The sequence below is a fragment of the Lygodium microphyllum genome, chromosome 14 (assembly GCF_053477565.2).
Source record: "Lygodium microphyllum isolate KBCC chromosome 14, Lygodium_microphyllum_v1.1.10, whole genome shotgun sequence".
Classification (NCBI taxonomy): domain Eukaryota; kingdom Viridiplantae; phylum Streptophyta; class Polypodiopsida; order Schizaeales; family Lygodiaceae; genus Lygodium; species Lygodium microphyllum.
In genome coordinates this window covers 118,058,583-118,077,688 of record NC_141148.1, presented here as the reverse complement: position 1 = coordinate 118,077,688, position 19,106 = coordinate 118,058,583, and the positions used below count along the sequence as shown (strand labels likewise).

General features: G+C 42.7%; 1 protein-coding gene across 4 annotated transcripts in view; it reads left to right on the top strand.

The window, feature by feature from the left end:
* The first annotated feature begins 1,112 nt into the window (after positions 1-1,112).
* The window catches only part of LOC148026031 (uncharacterized), a 51,204-nt gene continuing 33,210 nt past the window's right edge, over positions 1,113-19,106 (top strand). For 2 of the 4 annotated variants that reach the window (XM_087693277.1, XM_087693271.1), the window contains exon 1: positions 1,301-1,437. Coding sequence is in view for 1 of the 4 variants with exons in the window: in XM_087693272.1 (XP_087549398.1) it covers positions 1,296-1,437 (142 nt within the window). In the remaining 3 variants the exon portion in view is untranslated. Of the gene's footprint in view, positions 1,438-19,106 lie in introns of all 4 variants that reach the window. The other 2 variants (XM_087693272.1, XM_087693274.1) reach the window with 2 other exon arrangements.

Here is a 19,106-nt window from a genome sequence, read left to right as displayed (position 1 = left end):
CTATTCAATGTGTAGAGATTACTCTTGGCTATCCTGATTGAAGGGATTTTGAAGACTGTTTTAGTATATATTGTTCATGTTGTTATGGGATGCAAGTTTGATGTTTGATGTTGAAAGAAGAGTAACTTTGTTACCTAGAACAAGGTTATTCATGTCTATATAAGTTGCCTAGGTTCTAGAATGTTCTCATGAATGTACAATACTATTTTTGAGCCACAAACACATTGCTTGTTGTCTGAACTCATGTATGGACATTCGAATGCATATGGGCTAAATATAGTTGGGGAGGCATAACATTGGATCTTCGTTTATGTGTTGATGTGCATGTTATATTCGGGTTGAGCACAAGCTTTAATACCATAGTCATAATCTACAGTTGGGTTTCCTACATATATTGGATTTATGTTCTTTCATACCATCTTGATCTAGAAAATCCTTCTCTCTATGCCATGATCTCTTTTTACGTGAGTCTTTGTGATTTTCAATCATATATGTTAAATACCATGATATATTTACTGAAGTCAATGTGAAAGGCCAAAGGAAGAGTTCTATAGTATTTTTGGGGATAATATAGGTTAATTTGATTATATGAGATAATTCCTTTAGACTTTTACGATATATCTATAACAACAACAACATCAAGTCTTTCTCGAAGCATGAGTCACTTGCAACAAAAGCACTATAGGCTGTTTGAAAGCCATATAAAGTTGTTTGATAGATGGAATGTATCAAATTACTAGAAGGTGTATGCAAAGAAATTGAATTTGTTTGGGATACCTACAAACCAAACGAGTCAATACTCTGTACGAGTTGTAGTGCATAAACTCAAGCCACACATAAATGAAAATATGCTAAAGAGCCTGCATGGGATGATTCCAAGAAAGCAATTAAAGAAGAAAGCTTTATTGAAGATGCATGGCGGGTTACTTAAAGAACTTTCATTGAGTTGGTTGCAAAACCTAAGAAAGGGCTAGTTGCCTAGAGAGTTATTACATGACTTAGAACACATATATGATGAGTTGGATGATACAAAGCAATGACCTTTAGAATTAGAAAAGAGTTAGTTGTTTCTTAAGTTGATAGATTATGCACTATAGTTGAGCCGCAGAGCCCAAGTCAATGGACTTGGGTGTGGTGCACTGCGGATATTAGCTCGTTAACTTCACACAATCGACTTGGGTGTGGCGCAGCTCTTAAAGCTCGTTAAAACTCACACAATGGGAAATCCAAATGAAGAAAACAAAGTTTGAAAGAACACGAATAGCGAGGGATCGTGTCTTCCGCGAGCAGCAACCATGAAGAGAGGGCGATGGCTGCTGCTGAGGGCGAGCTGGGCTGCGGCCCTGCTCATCAGGCTCGCGTGCGTGCTGCTCGGAGCTCCGTCCCTTCTCGGTCGCCGAGTCGAGATCGCCACACCTGTGAATAGCCTCTCAAGATGTGAGTTGCTAGATCCGAAAAGGGGGCAAATGATCGTCTTATTCCATTGCACTTGTCGTAATATGGGGAGATTGAGTGTGTTGCACCATTAAATTTGTTGTGATTCACTAGTGATAAATTGTCACTCATGGTTATCGGAATATGAATTGTCGGTTCTCTTGCCTGAGATCATTTTATGGATCACTATCTGTGGGCTTTGTCGGAGACTTATTACGCCTTTCCCTTTAAACGTCTTATTTGCAAAAATTACCAACATGCCTGAATTTAAGAAATCATTTCATGTACATTATGGCCCAAAACCCTTGTGCTCCAGCCCTATTGTGGACCTTTGAGATTTCTCAGACTTCTTTTGGGTAACATAACCATCTAATCACTGTCTCACAAAAGTCCAACAATTCAGAGTCTGTAGTAAGCTTGTAAAGCTTCTGTGAACCTATGTGGTAGGATTTGGGGAGAAAAGTATTACACTGCCTCATTGTCCCGCTTATTGAGAGTTTATACTAACACATTTGCAAATATTGACGGACACTATTTCCCTGTTGGACTTGATGATAGCCATGTGTAACCACTAATGGGAACGGTAACATATATCTGGATCCCAAAGTAGACCCAAATATCTCAAACATATTTAGCATATCACAATTATTACGAATTCTGGATTTATTGGCATTAATGGAACCACCCTTGTTCCACAGTAAATTGGCACATCATATTGGTAATCTTTGTTTTCGTTTGGGTGTGCAATGCTTGTCCCATTCAAGGATGTTATGATACATAGATAGATGAGATGGATCAATGTGTCCTTCAAAAGAGCCAAGGGGTCTAGTCTTTGTTTACTTATGGGTCTTCGTCTTAAGCTCTAATACCAAATGTGACATTGGATCCAATCTTTACAAAAAAGATTGTGTACAAAAAAGAGAATGCTCACAATTAAATTGATATCTTGTGTTGTACATTGTACGCCCATAGGTTGGGTGCACTAGCCTTTTAAGAGATTGGGCTATCTATAGCGCACAAGGCTGGGTTTCGATTGCAAATGACCAGTCATTGCAAGAAAAGAGACAAGAGAGAAAGCAAGAACAAGTTACAATGAATTAGGGGTGTGGCTTTAAGTGGCCAACCACACTTTAAATGGCCAAAACCTTGTAAATTACTTAAAAGGTTGGCCAACAATAACATCACACTTTTTGACCATTAAAATGGTTTGCTAGAGCCATTTTATAATGTTTAGAACCTCGGTCAATTATATACCAATGATCTAGGAACATTCTTTTACAAGGATTTGACTCATCGTGTTACTTGTTTGTAGCTATGGGGCTGACCATCATCATTCATTCTCCATCACACAAGTTAGTTGCATATGCTCGTCGCACAAAGTCCAACTTAGAAGTAGACTGTGGACTTTAGAAATCAGTACCAATTCTAAACTTAGAACCAAACTCATTGCCAATATCACATTGCCTCCATTTTAGAGTAGTAATATCACATTGCTTCTATGTCAAAGAAGCAACTAATTGCCTTCACTGGTTGAAGTCTATAAATAATTGGTGAATGGGAGTGTGCCTTTAAATGGCCAAAACTTGTAAAGGACCTAAAAGATTGGCCAACAATAATGTCACATTTTTTGACCATTAAAATGGTATGCTAGAGCCATTTTTAATGTTTAGAACTTTGGTCAATTATATATGAATGATCTAGGAATATTTTTACAAGGTTTGAACTTGTTGTGTCACCCCTTTTGCAGCCATTGGGTTGACCATCATCATTTCTTCTCCATCATACAATTTAGTTGCATATGCTCGTTATAAATTTCAACTTAGTAGTAGACCTTCAACTTTAATAACAATTCCAAACTTCGAATAAGAATCACTAGTGGTACCATCACATTGCTACCATACTTACAGCAGCAGCATCACATTTCTTCTACATTACAGAAGCAACTAATTGCCTTGACTTGTTGAAGTCTATAAACCCAAATTTGATGCATTGAAAAATGATTGCAATCTAATGGGGGAAGAGTGTGCACTATGGCTAGAATTGGTCATTTTCCTCAGTTCTTTAAAATTTTCATTTTCAGGTTCATAGTTTCACATAAAAAAAATGCTGTCTCAAGGGATTATGTTTTAAATAGCCTTATTGTAGGACAATGTTATGGTGCTCTCTAGAGCAACCCATTGCTTATGACTTGCAGAGTTCTTTTGGCTTTTGGAAATTACATAAAATAAAGACATGAGTTGCAGCCTTCATTCTCTCTTCTTGAACTTACATAGAAGAAAACATGAATTTCCAGCCCTAATTCTCTCTCTTTGCTCTCTTTAATTTGCACATGTTTGAGGGAGTGAGGTGAGAAAAACTATCAAGGTTTTTCACGTCTTGGTGTGACAAATTGTCTATTGAGGTCAACAATTTTGGCTAAGACAAGAGGGCTTGCATTTCCCATTCAAAAGGTTGTTTTTGCCAAAGATATAATCATCTCATTGGGTGAAAGTGATGCTATTATTGGAAGTAGATGGTTCAAGTTTCTACAAGAGAGCACAATGGATGAGAAACACAAACATTGAGAGAGAAGGGAAGAGAGAGACTTAAATGAACATAGAGAAGAGAAGGAATGGATTGTAGTGATCTGAGAATGAAAGGTGAATACACAATGGGCTGATCAGTCCTTGCACGCAGCCCAAGGTATCAGTCAAGGCCCCAGATTAGGTTGATGAAAGATTGTAGGCTGAATAGGGGAGAGAATATGGCGGGCTGCACAAAGAATATGACATACATGAGTGAGGTGGCTGCTATTCATAGCAGCCACCATGAAGATAGGCCAACCAGCCCTAATAGGGCCCCACCAGCCTAGTCACCAGGTTGATTGGTCATAAATGTTGCCACCGGTCATGCAGCCCTTGCTAGCATGAGCATGTTTGAGCTGCAAAAAGGAAATGTAGAGGAATTGGATCATTGATTGGCAGTGTAAATGCATTGAAAGCTAAAATGCAAAGGTGGAAACTGAAATGTATGGGCCATTAGAGCTCCAATGTCTGTCACTCTGATGGAGCTCACTAGGAGACCAATAGCATGAAATGCATAGGAATACTAAGATCCCCTCTTAGATCTTGGGGAGTGTTTGAAGACCCAACAATCTCATGTGATGGAGCATAGAAGCGTGAGGCAAAGGCTTTGTGAAAAGATCTGTTGCATTGTCCTATGTGGGACAATAGATCATAGCTACCTTGGACTCTACGATCTACTCTTGAACATAATAGTAATGAACCTCAATGTGTTTTGAATGGGCAAGAAACTTTGGGATCTTTACCAAAGCAAGAGCACTTTGGTTATGGTAGGTCTTGTTTGTGGAAAGCCAATCTTTGCCAACATGTAGCTAAGCCATACTGCCTCCTATGCCGTAAGGCAAAGGGCACAATATTGAGTCTTTCTCAAAGATAAAGCCATGGTAGGATGCTTCTTGTTGCTCCAAGAGAGAGCTCCTTATCCAAGGTTGAAAGCAAAACTTGTAGTGGAGTGTCGAGTATTCACATCTCCAACCCAATTAGAGTTACTCCATCTTGCAAGAGTGGTTGCCTCTCCATACATGATCCCGTAAGATCAAGTCCCTTTGTAGATAGCTTAATATGGGTAGTGCGGCTCTCCCATAAGCTTGCAATGGAGTCTTCATGAAAGTAGACATGGTCCTCCTTTCCAAGCTCATGGAAGCCCGGATGCTGATCAACATAAATCTCCTCCTGTAAGACACCATTTAGGAATGTAGACTTTATGTCCATGTGATAAATGGGCCAGTGATGGTTGTTTGCAAGAGCCAAGATAGCACGAATAGTAGTCATATGGTTTGTCAAAGCAAAAGTTTTTAAATAATCCAACCATGCCTTGAGCAAATCCCTTGGCAACAAGTCTCACCTTATACTTGTTCAAGGTGTCATTAGCTAGGTATCGTGTATTAGAGCCACCTCAATGGTAGTAAGTCATAAGGGTGTAGTTGTCACGAGGACGTAAAATTTTGTTACCTTGCTTAGCATTTGATTAAAGAACTAATCAAATGTGCAGATGTGACTTGTACATGGTGTAGGTTAGTTATTTCATAGTGTGGGACGTGTAACCTTGAAATATTAGTGAGTGCCAAAAGGCAAAAGTTATAACAAGTTATATTGGACTAGTACTAGGTAGTACTTGGTGTCAGAAATTTGCCTTTTTTTTGCAAGTAAAATGTGGGTGATTATATTACTCAAAGAAATTGATTACAATGGGGTGCTCATGCTCGACAGACTAGCTGGAGCTGATGCAAAGTTACAACTACATTATGTATACAAGCCTCTCAAGGCGGTCTGCGAGGGATGGGGGCAAGAAGCTAGGGTGGGGGGGAGGGGGTGTGTCGCCAAACGGGGCTTCTTGCCTGCATCACGGTCCTGGCCGTCCCAAGTGCGCATGAAATGACAACGGAGCTCCTGACGAGCCCTGGACTCGCCCTGCACCTGGTCCCATCGGCCGCGGAGGGAGTGGATGATGGAGGTCCAGAGCTTTGCTAAGGTCACTTGTACTGAGAGTCTCTCTTTGCCGAAAGCCTTCTGACACCGCGCCTTCTAGATATGCCATCCAGTTAGACTCCCTATGATCTCCCATACCTTCGAGCTGTCTGCTGTGAGCTCTAATACTTGGTGGATGGGTAGAGCCTTCAATTCGATCACTGCGCACGACCTTGCCTCGATGATGAATATTGTGTCTTGCATCCCGGCCTCATACAGAAGGTGACGGCCTTGGCTGACTGCCTGCCAACAGAAAGCACCCCATGAGATACATCCAAGGTTGGGTGCTATACGACGAAGGATGCGGCATGCTCCTCACCACACGAGCTGCGCCTCCTCACATAATCAAAGGCAGTGCTTTGGAGTTTCCATAGGCTGCTGTGTGCAACGCTTACAACCTCCCTTCTTTTGCATTTGGGCAAGCCAACTTCCCACTCCCAAGCCTCCATGTGCCACCAGCCATAAGAAATATAACACCCTCCTTGGCCTCCAGCTATCCCATAGGCGGCGCCAGAATGTCTGTCGGAAAGGCTTCGCGATACTGTGCTCCGTCTAGTGCTTGCTACATGACGGCACCTAATCCATATCCTTTTGCATTAGTACGTGTTTGCCAATGCTAGCAGTGTACTCTAGGAACTGGAGATAGGCGGCGGGGGGTGGGCAGGGTATAGGCGGAGACAGGCGGCTGAGTCTGTGGGGGGGGGGGGGGGGGCGAACTGTCAGGGCGGGGGGGACAGATGGATAGGCGGGGCGCCAGGTAGTCGCGAGCCGTCGGGGCGTGGGGAGGCCAGTTGACGTGGCGGCGCAAACGACCTGGGCAGGTGCGATCAGACGTGACGGGGGGAGCTCGCGACGTGATGGGCGTGAGCGCTTCCGAGTTGTTTCGTGTTTGTTGGTCAGAAATTTTCCTAGAATAATTAGTTAGCCATAAGTGTCAGTGGCAGCACGTTCTAGGCTAATGAGTGCTCAAGATCACTTGGGTGATGAATTGGCCTAGCCAATTTAATTGTTGGCTAGTTAGATTATTTTTTTGAGCCATAAATAATTGCTAAAGTAATTGTTAGAATTAACATTCTGAAAATTAACTTAATAAAGCTGGATAATGCCAAAAATTGTTTTTGAAAGGCTGCCATTTAACAAAACTTCCCCATGCAAGTGAGATGAACGTTTTTAGAGGTTGGGAGAGGGTCATTTTGTAGTGCACCAGTTGGAGAGGTGCTGTGTGATCAGGTTACCTTTTGTTGAAGATCATTTGCAGCCATCAAGGAAGGCTTCTGGACTAGGTGACTGCAGCCCAAGGCCCTACGGATGTAGATGACAGCAGTTTTGGGAGCTCTTGCAGTTTGTGACAGCTTCCATGGCTGTCTAAACAGGGCAGCAGGTGATTTTCTCCCATTTCTCGAGACAAAAATCAGTATTTTCTCTCACCTCAGCATTCTTTCTCATCCTCTAGCCTGCCCCCATTCTTCCTTGGCAATTTCAACAAAATTAGCCATTGGAGGTGGAGATTTTGGCTAATCTCTACCCTAGAAATTAGGGTTTAATGACCACCTTAGGAGGTGCTCTCAGAATTAAGGCCTAGAGTATTGAGTTTCAATCATTGAGATTGGGGCAATTTAAGGAGATTCAAGTGGCCATTCAATCAACAAACATTTGGGATTGATTTTCTCTTCTCCAAGGAGCACAATTGAAGGCCAATCCCCAAATAAACCAGGGGGCAAATTGGTTTGAAGGCTTGCTGATCACTTTTGACAGTAAGAGACAATTGGAGAGTGAAGGATATTCAAGGAGTCTCAATGTATTTCATTCAGATTGAACAAGTTAAAGGAATACCGCAAGGGGTGCCAATTTTGGGGCCAACTAGCTGTCCATTATCCAAAATTAAGTGGTAAATGGTGCATTTCAGTTTTATGTAATTAATTACTTGTTGTAATTGTTGATTAATCATGTCATAAAAAGGAAGGTTGGTTTCATGGTTCCATTGCTAGGGTACCATTAACTCCTTTGACTTAGAGGGCCCGAGGCACTTGATTGAAGGTCAAAAGCTTTGCTCTAGTGTTGAAATTGTGTTTAGTTGAGTATTTACAACAAGAATGTCTTCCTATAGTGAGAGGGGTCAATTGACCTTCACCTGCTTTAATGGAGATAAAAAATGCCCCAAATTCATTGATTTGTTGGTCCCTTCACTTGAATTTGATTGAGAACACTTCAATGGGAGCTTCCAATTTCTAGCATGCTTTTCGAAGTTGTTGCTAAACTCTAATTTTTGTTGCATGTTAGGGTTTATAGCAGAGAAATTTGAAATTTCTTAGCCTTTGGTGATCTCAATGCTGTCATCTTTGGAGTAAGGCATTAGAAAGGTTGGGAGATGAGAGAGAGTGGTGAGGAAGAAAATCAGTCATTTATTGTTGTTGCCCTGTCTCAACAACTTGTAGATGCAATCACCTGCTGTTGGCTTTGGCTGCCTCAAAATGTCCTCCAATGGCTACAGATTAGATTGACAGCCTCCTCTCTCTCTTTTGCAAGCTGAATGCACTAAAAATACCTCTCTCTAGTCTCTAAAGACGTTTTTCAGTCTTGTATAGGCATTTTTGACAAGTGGCAGTCTTTCCAAATGGTTTTTGACAAGTGGTAGTTTTTTCAAACGGTTTTTCTAGCATTATCCATAATTAAATATTAATGTTCAATCTTTAATATTGAAAATTAATCTAATAATTATTTCGATGCCTAGAAAAATAATCTAATTGGCCAATTATTAAGTTAGCTAGGCAACTTCCATTCTTGAGTATCTCTGTGCCATGTTTGATCATCAGATTGGCGTTAGGTACCATTAAACACCACTTCTCTAGTGTCACCAATTGACACTTATGGCCAAATGAACGACCTAGGCTAATAATTGGCACCGGATACCACCAAGTACCTGTGCGGCGTAACTTATAGCAACTTTTGCCTTTGACATCCACTGCATCCTCGGGGTCCTTGGCCTATTTACCATGAAATAATTGCCATGTGCATCACATGTGCTAAACAACCTTGCACATTTGATTAATATCTGAATCAAATGTTATCGTCAAGATTAGAGCATCTCAAAATTTCGTGTCCTCCTGACATAAAACAAGATTTTCAGGTGTTTCTCTTGCTAATGATGATTGTGATTTGAATTTGTTGTCTTCTAAAGAGGGTGTTGAGATATCTTTTGTGAGTTTGGTGATGGTTTTTGATATGGTGGTAGAGTGTTGCATATTGTGGTGGTGATGTTGAATTTGGTCATGTGGAGTTGGTTATGGACTTAGTTGATGATGTTTTTGTGGTTGATGAAAGCAAAGTTGAAATCCAATTTTGTATACAAGAAGATGTGGGTACTTTGGATGATGCCTTTTGTATTGGAAGAATATGTGTTGATAATCGACAATGTAAGGATGTGGATGTTTATAATGTGGTAGGAATACCTAAGCTTGATGCATGTTAAGGAAGTCAAGGACAAGGCAATGAGAACAAGAAGACACCCATGATCTCTCCCACTATGGAGGATAATTTTTCTTGTGAGCCATATATGCAGGAATCTTTATTGGACACTCATCTAGATCTCAAATTTTCTCATTCTCAAGTTGGCGTCCCTGGAGTGAAAAGCTAAGACACTACAAAGTTGGCTTGTACTACAACTATGGATTATGCACTAGAGGAGTAAAGGGAAGATATTGGTGTTGAGAGAGGTATACATGTATCTTGCAAAGTAAAAACAACGACAAAGTGATGAGCCTAAAGTAGAACCCTTATGTAATCCTTTTCCTACCACATTTGATACTAACTATATTGAACTAAGAAATGCATTCCATGCTGATTAGCCTCTTAGACAACCCCAAAACATGCTTATTTAAAGAAAAACACAAAATAAGTGTGTGGTTCGAGAGAGTTTTGGTAAAACCCTAATTTGGGAGGGTCCATCCGCATCTATAAATAGACAGGCTAACCCCATTGAGTCTTCATCCCTTTTATGTAGGTCTTTTGCATTCACGTAAAGATCTTCGCCATCAACCTTCCTCCACGTGGCTGTCCGACCTTTGTGATTGCTACCACCACTCTGTCCGACCACCACTCTGTCTGCTACTCCAACACCTAGTGACTGCCCTTCTAGCTGCCACCTATTGCTTGGCGCTTTTTCCACTATTGCATTTGGCCCCAAACAATCATCATCAATCCTATCCAATACTTTTTTTGTTGCGTTTGGCAGTTTCAGCCATTGCCAACAATTGTGCATCTCTTGTATTGTCGCTAGGCATCCTACTGTTTCTGGTGATGTGCGTTTTAGTCTTCTACACCCTTCGACACACTGAGGCTGATGGTTATGGCACTCTGGATTCATCTTCGGTGGACATCACACTTTGACACTCACCGCTCTATCGTTGAGCATTTTGTACACTCTTGCATTCATCTACTGTATTGATTTATTCACTTCAGAGTTCTCCTTCTCTTTGTGTTTGTGTTTGTGTTTTTGCATCTATGAGTTTTGAGTTTTGCATTTAGGGTTTGAGTTTTGCACGTCATTGTCTGTGTCAAGCAAACTTCCATTGCATGGTCAACTCTCGAACAAACTAGCTTCGATAGGTTGAAGTAGAGTTTAGTATCAGCACCTATCCTGAAACTTCCAGACCTTAGTAAGGAGTTCGAGGTGGTAACTGATGCTAGCGCACTTGCCTTGGGATGTGTGCTCGTGCAAGAAGGTCACCCAGTAGCTTACTCTTCAAGGAAACTGAAAAGTCATGAGAAGAATTATGCTACCCATGATCTGGAATTGCTAGCTGTCATCCATGCTCTAAAGCTTTGGAGACACTACCTATTGGGTAACAAGTTTACACTAGTAACTGACCATAAGAGCCTCAAGTGGATCTTTACCCAGAACGAGCTCAACATGAGGCAACGTCGGTGGATTGAGGTACTGGAGGAGTATGACTTTGAAATCAAGTACCGACCAAGAAAAGAGAATGTAGTTGCCGATGCACTTAGTCGCAAGGCATTCCTTAATTCCCTAATCTTGCAAAATCCATCAACCGCTAGATCTCTAGCTACAAAAGTATCTATGCCAAACAACCCAATACTTGAGTTAGCTAGAGAGGATGTATGCCATGATCCGGCCTACCAAACAATGCTAAGGGAGATCTCTATCAAGGATCAGAACCAAAAACTGCAGGCTAAGTATCATGAATTTTCTATCAATAGTGGACTTGTCTACTATAGAACGAGGCTGTGTATACCGGCAAGCCAGTCACTTAAGCATAAGATATTGTGGGAAGCTCATGATTCCCCTTTCTCAGGACATCCTGGCTATGCCAAGACTCTCAATGCAGTTAGGAAGAGCTATCATTGGGAGAGGCTTAAAGGTGATGTTCTCAAATATGTCACCGAGTGTTTGTCTTGTCAACGTATCAAAGCCGAACATGTCAAGATGCCAGGAAAGCTGCAACCGCTTGATATTCCCCAAATGAAATGGGAATTCATCAGTATGGATTTTGTTGTTGGCCTATCCCAAGTTCAAGGAGGATACAACTCCATCATGGTTGTGGTTGACCTGCTAACTAAGGTTACACATCTTATTCCAATAAAGACAAACTATAAAGCCTTGGACATTGCAAGATTGTTTATCAAGGAGATATTCAAGATACATGGGCTACCAAGAAGAATCGTTAGTGATCGTGATTCTCTCTTCATATCACACTTCTGGAGAGCCATCTTTGAAGCCATTGGAACTCAACTCTGTTTTAGCACAGCTTACCATCCTCAAATAGATGGCCAAATAGAGCGAGCAAATCAAGTCATCAAGGATATGCTCAGGGCATACTGCTATCATGAGCCAAAGAGGTGGATTCAATACTTGCCTTTGGTTGAATTTGCCTACAATGCTTCTTACCAACAAAGCATTCAGATGACCCCTTTCCAAGCATTGTATGGTCATGACTGTCGAAGTCCCCTAAACTTCTCATATCCAACCTTAAGGGTTGAAGCTTCAAGGCAGATGTTGGAAGAGATGGATGACCAAATAAAGTCAATAAGACAGGACATCCAAGCTGCCAAGGATAGACAAAAGGCCTACACGGATTTGAAGCATCAAGATAGAGTCTTCGAAGAAGGAGACATGGTCTTCATTCGCGTACGCCCAAAGAAGAGTTCCCTATCCTTAGGAGATTACAAGAAGCTAAGTCCAAGGTATTGTGGACCGTACAAGATCCTCAAGTGCCTAGGACCTAATGCTTATAGACTGCAACTCCCTGAGAACCTAAAGGTTCATAATGTATTCCATATCAGCCTATTGAAAAAGTATGTACCTAATCCTAACCATGTACTTGATGACCAACAATTTGTAATGCCTAGTCAAGGAGTCCTTGAACTAAGGCCTGACAGGATCTTAGATGTTAGGGAAAGACAATTGAGATCCAGAACCTTGAGAGAATGCCTCGTCCAGTGGAAAGATTATCCCGAAGAGTATGCCACTTGGATAGATGAAGGCACTCTCAACCATCAATATCCCCACTTTATCTCAAGATGAGGACATCTCGATTCCTCCAAGGGGGAGAGAATGTAATATCCCAAAGGCGCAGGCACGCGTGAACTGCCCCAATAAAATGGATTTGGATAATTTAGTTGATCAAAGCAAAATTTTTAAAATTATTTCCCCTCTTCTCCAGCCGACTGTCGAGCTGGAGGAAGAGGGTAATAGTATAGTAGGCAAGCTCCTTGCTGGAGCTTGCCTAGGCTACTAGCCATGCCCGCGCTGACATGCAGGGGAGGGAGGATCCCCCTCCCCTCCAAGGGCCTACCAAGTCCTACAAAGGCGGATGGAATCAATTGATTTTTTTTTTTTTTGGACAATGTTTTGAAAATACATAAGTAATATAGAGGTAGCGGCCGATTAAGTGACAGATAGGAAAAGATAAAGAGAGTTTTAAACCCAAGTCAAGCACAAAACTAGCAGACCAATCCCTCGCACTGACTAGGATAAGTGCCTAAGGGATGAGAACAAGTGTGTGTATGTGCCAATCATGTGGTGAATATGTGGAAAGGCAAAAAAAGAGGATGGTGGGCTTAGCAAGATAAGCAAAACAAGCAAGCAAGCACGGGTAGGGAAACTGCTGTTAGGAGAACTGCCATGTGTTATGCCACGAATATGGTGGATCCTAGAGTCGACCATTCCAAAAGGCTGAAAAGAAAGAAATGCGCACAGATGCATGTTTACATGAACAGAATGCCAATGCATGGGGTAATGCTGCAAGATGTTATGCTGATGGAATATGCTATGCAACGGTGCCACTGGGACAGTGCCCTCGCTGGAGAATTGTTCACTTGTCTAAGTGCCCTTTTACAATTAGGTCATCCTGACGGTACGGATGAAGTTACAAACGCCCATAATACAATATAAAAGAATAAATATATGTAATGTCTAAAAACTGTAAGCATCATCACTGTCACGATTAAGAGTAGAAGCCGCTCCCTCTCAAACTGGAAGGGAAAGCAAGAGGGAAGCACTCTCTCCTCGTCAAGCTAAAGAAGTAGGGGAGGGTGTATCCAAGCTGATCCTAGGTAGTAGGTACTGAAGAACCGGCCGGTTGACCGCTTTGGTCAAGATATCTGCAAAATTATCTGATGAAGGCACAAACTCTAGGCGAATAGTGCCTAGCTTAATCTGCTCTCTGGAAAAGTGGAAGTGGACTCTCACATGCCATGTCCGTGGTGTGATGATCGGATTGCTCGCAAGGGCAATGGCACTCTGGTTGTCGCAGTAGACAACTGTGGGAGAGTCACATGGAAAATGTAGCGCCGCGAGTAAACTTCTCAGATAGATGGCCTTGATGGTGCCATCGAAGAGAGCCCGGTACTCAGCCTCGGCCGTGGAAGCCGCCATCGTCTCTTGCTTACGGCTGGACCAAGAAATGGAAGCCATGCCTAAGGTAAAGAGGTAGCCGCCATGGGAATGCCGGGTGTCAGAATCTCTTGCCCAATCAGAATCAGTGTACCCCTGCAAACATAAACCAGAACCATATGTCAAGCCATAAGAAAAAGTAAACCGCAAATAACGCAACTCACAAAGACATGCAATCCAATGTGACATCCTAAGTGCTGTGAAATACTGATCGAGTATGCTAACTGAGTAAGCTAAATCTGGCCTAGTGTGAATTAACCAAAGAAGTTTTCTTACAACAGAACGATAGGTGTGTGCATTGAAGGGCTGTCCTAGGGTATCTCTCTCGTAAAAAACATCGCGTCTAATGATCACCTTGTTTATCGGAGGATCCAACAAACGATAGGCGTTCGCTTTAGAGGAATATCCCACAAAAATAAGGAGATCAGCTCGGGAAGTAAGCTTATCTATCTTGTCATTAGGCGTGTGTGTGTATACACGACACGTGAAGACTTTGAAATGGGAAATAACAGGCCGAGAGCCCAAAAATGCCTCATACGGGGTCTTCTGAGGAAGAGCCGCAGTCGAGCACTGGTTAAGGATGTACACTAAAGTGTTAATAGACTCGACCCAAAGGTACTCATGAAGCTCTGCTGGGAACAGCATAGAGCGTGGCATTTCCATGACTGTGCGGTTCCTACGCTCTACGACTCCATTTTGAGAGAGGGAGTTGGTAGAGGTGAGCTGGCCAGAAATGCCATGCTTCTATAGAAACTCGGAAAACTCGTGGGAGATAAACTCACCACTGCTATCACTCCTCATGCACCCGACACGACGATTAGTTTGGTTATGAATCAGCAGCACCCAAGCATAAAAATATGTGAAAGCATCTGACTTATGCTTGAGGAAGTACACCATATGTATCGAGAATGATCATCCACTATAAAAAAGAAGTATAGTGCGCCGTTCGAAGCGGCAGTGGATGTTGGCCCGCAAAGATCAATGTGAATCAATCTAAGAGGCTCCTCAGTTCTATTTGTAGACTGCTGAAGAAATGGGGTACGGTGCTGCTTCTCGAGTTGACAGGCTTTATAGACATCTCGAGCTAGCTTCAGGTGTGGAAGGCCCTCAACCAGCTCACGGTGTGATAACTCATAAAGTGAGTCATAACCAAGATGCCCTAAGCGAAATTCCAAAGACGCTCATTGTGCGTAGGCTCTAGAGATGTGGCTAAGGCCTGGAAGCTATGGAACACGGAGCCCTCGGCAGTCGGCTCAGTGAGAAAGTGAGTCATGTGGTATAGGCCATTAGGCTGTGCCTCATCGCGAGCAATCATTAAACCAGTTTGAGAGTCAAGGACCTCGATTGTGGTCGCTATAAAGAAAATTGCTCGCCCCAACCGGCAAAGTTGCTAAACAGATAACAAGTTCACCCCAAGCTGAGGGACATGATATACATCGTCCAACGAAGCCAGATCCAGACCCTTGTCAGTGGCAAAACTGACGCAACCTTGAGCTTGAATCTTGACCGAAGAGTTATTTCCTACACGGATCCGCCCGATTGCAGGGGCTCGGGTACGGAAAATGTCCTCTATAGGAGTCATATGATGTGTAGCTCCATTGTTCACAATCCAAACTGGAGATGAAGTGCTCGACTGTGACGAGTGGGCCTTTGCAGTAACCTCGTCAGGAGGCAACTCACAGATGTGAACGAGACTCGCATCATATGTCTCTACGGAGACGATGTGGGTCTCTGCAAACCAGTCAGACAAGCCCTCTGGAGTTGAGAACGTTGTCGACTGAGATGGTTGTGCGGTGGCAGTATGAGTCTGACCTTTAAACTGCCCCTTGCCATCACCTTGCCTCCCCTGCTGGGGGTTGCCCGACTGAGGGGCGGGGGTCTGAGACCTAGGTTTTGATGTTGTGCCTCGTGTCTTTGATCGACGCTCGTTGTCAAAATGGCGAGCCTTTTGACAATGTTGACAATACCTATTCTTTTTAGGTACATTCTGCCACCCCGATTTAAGTTGTGACTAGGAGTTTCCTTGAGAATCCCCGGATTGATTTAGCTTTTGAGTTTGATTTTGATTTTGAGTGGAGGTTTGGTTTGGTTTGCCCTTCCCTTGTTGCCCTTTCTGAGAATGAGCAAGAAGAGTCCCCTCTGAAGAGGAATTCATATGAAACTGATTGAACAACCGTGCGTAACGCAACAACTGATATTCAAATTCATAGAATGTAGGCATGGTAGGCTTTGAAACTATTCCTTCCACAAAATTGAAGTATTTCTTGGAGAGTTTATTTAGGAACAATGTGATTTGATCGTCAGAGGACTTGGGAGTTCTTGTAGTGGAGAATTTAGTGAGGAGACGTCGATACTTAGCCAACTTGACTTTCAAGTCATCCTGGTCAGTGATTTTGAAAAGCTGAAGCTCATGGTCAAGATTAATACGACGGGTCCTATCCCGAGCCGCATAGCGGTTAGTCAAGTGTGCCCATTGCTCTAACGCTAAGTCAAAATGTTGAAGTTGAGAATGAAACTCAGGCAACAAGCCTTGCATCAGCTCGACAATAGCGGAGGCATTCCTAGCCTTCCATGAGCGGATGACCTTGTATGGAACAATTGCGGGATCGGGTTGGGGTTCCAACCCCTGCACAAGATCCCATAGGTTTTGTGAGTCAAGGATATCTCTTATCAAATTCGACTAAGTAGTAAAGTTTGATCTGTTAAAATGAGTCTTGTCATTAAATGCATTCTTGGCAGAAGATGAGCTAGAACCATGAGGTGTTGGGTAGGTGGTGTAAGATAATGGTGGGAAAGATGATGGTGGTGGATGTGTCTGATAAGAGAAAGAGGAAGGGGGAAGAGGTGGGTAGGTAGAAAGAGGCTGTCAGTATCTAATGAGTGCCGATTGATGCGGAGGCACTGGAACATGAATGTTTCCATGAGGTGCCGGTGTAGGTGGAGACATTGGGACGCGGTAGCCTTGTCCAAAGTGAGACTGGGACACAGCAGTATGATCAGAACGTTCACTAGGCATTGCCATGGAGGCAAACTGTGGAGGCAACTGATCCATACTCAGGAGAGACTGAGTGGGATACCCAGGCTACAATGATTTTGAAAGTGTGTATGAGGTAGGTGGAACACCACCCGGCTGAGGGAAGGATGAGGTCCTAAAGGATGTGCCTATGTTTCCATAACCCCCTAGTGTGATGTATGGTGCAACATGAGGTGTTTGAAATGAAAATGTAAATGGTGTAAATGGAAGTGGTGAAGCAGCGGAAGAATGTGGTGGGATGGGTGGGTTTTGAAAGTGAGGTGTATGAGATGCAGATTCTTTTTATTCATTTTTATCATTTAAAGATTGAAAATGCAACTGTAAAGATGATGATGCACCATGTAATGAAGTGAAAGGAACACCAAATTCATTCTGATTATGTGAAGTAGACGGAAAAGAAGGAAGGGCAGAAGAAGAGGTACCTGACATTTTTTTTATAATCCCCGCGACGTGTGCTAACATATAAGAATTGGTCCTCAAGAGGACCTTTTCCGTAGTCAACAGATTGGACTCTTTCTTCCACATGATCTCTACCAGTATATTGCAAAACAGAAGAGGTAAAAGAATAAGGCACAAAAGACGAATCAAAAGTACATTGCATCGGAGAGGACGGAAGAGTTTGAAAAAATGGAAAATACTCCGGATCTTGCTCTCCAAGAGGGGGGACCCATCCCTGATGGAGGTCTCGACGGCCCTGGAACATCATCAGACTTACGCGCAACATTTGAAGAGTGAAAATCATGCATACCTTCATTCAAAAGCTTTTCTTGAAGAGCAATCCTTCGGTCGAGCTCCTCAATCTTTTTTCGTCGATAGGCTAAGATCAGTTTATATTCTTCAGAGGTTAGCTTGCCTATCTTTTCTTCCATGTGCTCAAATGTGTCTTCCATCATGTCCGAACTTTGTGGAGCAAGCTGATCGGTCCACTCTCGCTCGGTTCTCGGCATAGGCTGTTCTGGAGACAGAATTGGTGTTGATGTGTTCGAAGTCATTTGAACCTATTGTTGTTCTTGCTTTTTGCGAAGAGCTCTTAGATCAAAGGCCTAGGTTTCTCAGAGAGTACCAGGCTCTGATACCATGTAAAGAAAATACCAGAAACCGTACGACAAAGCACAAACTGATAAAAGAACACAGTTAGGGTTAGGGTTAGGGTAGCTCAGAGACAATGAACACAGTTAATAAATGAAATGATATGACTACTAATAATACGATGCTCATGAAGCAAACACACTATGCAGTGCAGTGGTAGCCACATACTCTGTCTCTGTAGTAGACAAGACAACACACTTTTGTAGCCTGGAGATCCAAGAGACTGCTCCTCCTGTGAAAGTAAACACATACCGAGAAGTGGACTTTCTGCAGTCCGCATGACCAGCTTAGTCTGTATCCGTAAAGCCAACAACAGATGCCTTCTGCTTTCCAAAGCAGATGCACAACTCATTTGTGCCTTTGAGGTATCTCATAATACCGTCCACTGCATCCCAATGCTTCTTGCCAGGGTTGTCATGTATCTGCTAACGACTTCCACAGCAAAGGCAATGTGAGGACGTGTAGCAACCATATCATATATCAAACTACCAACGGCTGAAGCGTATGGTATCTTGGCCATTTCAGCCTTCTCATAATCAGATGTAGGGTTGTCCTCTGCACTAAGTTTCACATATGGAGGCAATGGAACCCCAATGGTTTCCCCCCCTCCATATTGAAACGTTGCAAAACATTGGAGATATACTCCTGTTGAGATAGATAGAGTAAGCCTTTCGATCTTTCTCTGAGTATTCGCATGCCAAGAATGTAATTTGCATCACCAAGATCCTTCATGTCAAAGCTGCCATGAAGACTTTGCTTCAGTGAGTCCAAGGCATGAGTATCCCTGCCAGCAATCAGCATGTCATCAACATATAAAACCAAGATAATCAGGCTGCCATCTGCTGCCTTCTTGGTGTACAAGCAGTGATCCACTTGACTTCTATGAAAGCCTTGGGACTGCATGAATGTATCAAACTTATGATACCATTCTCTTGGTGCTTGTTTCAGCCCATACAAACTCCTTTTGAGTTTACATACCATTTTTTCCTTCCCTTGTTCAACAAACCCTTCAGGCTGCTGCATATATATGTCTTCATGCAGATCACCATGTAAAAACGCAGTCTTTACATCCATCTATATGAGCTCCATATCCTCAACTGCAACCAAG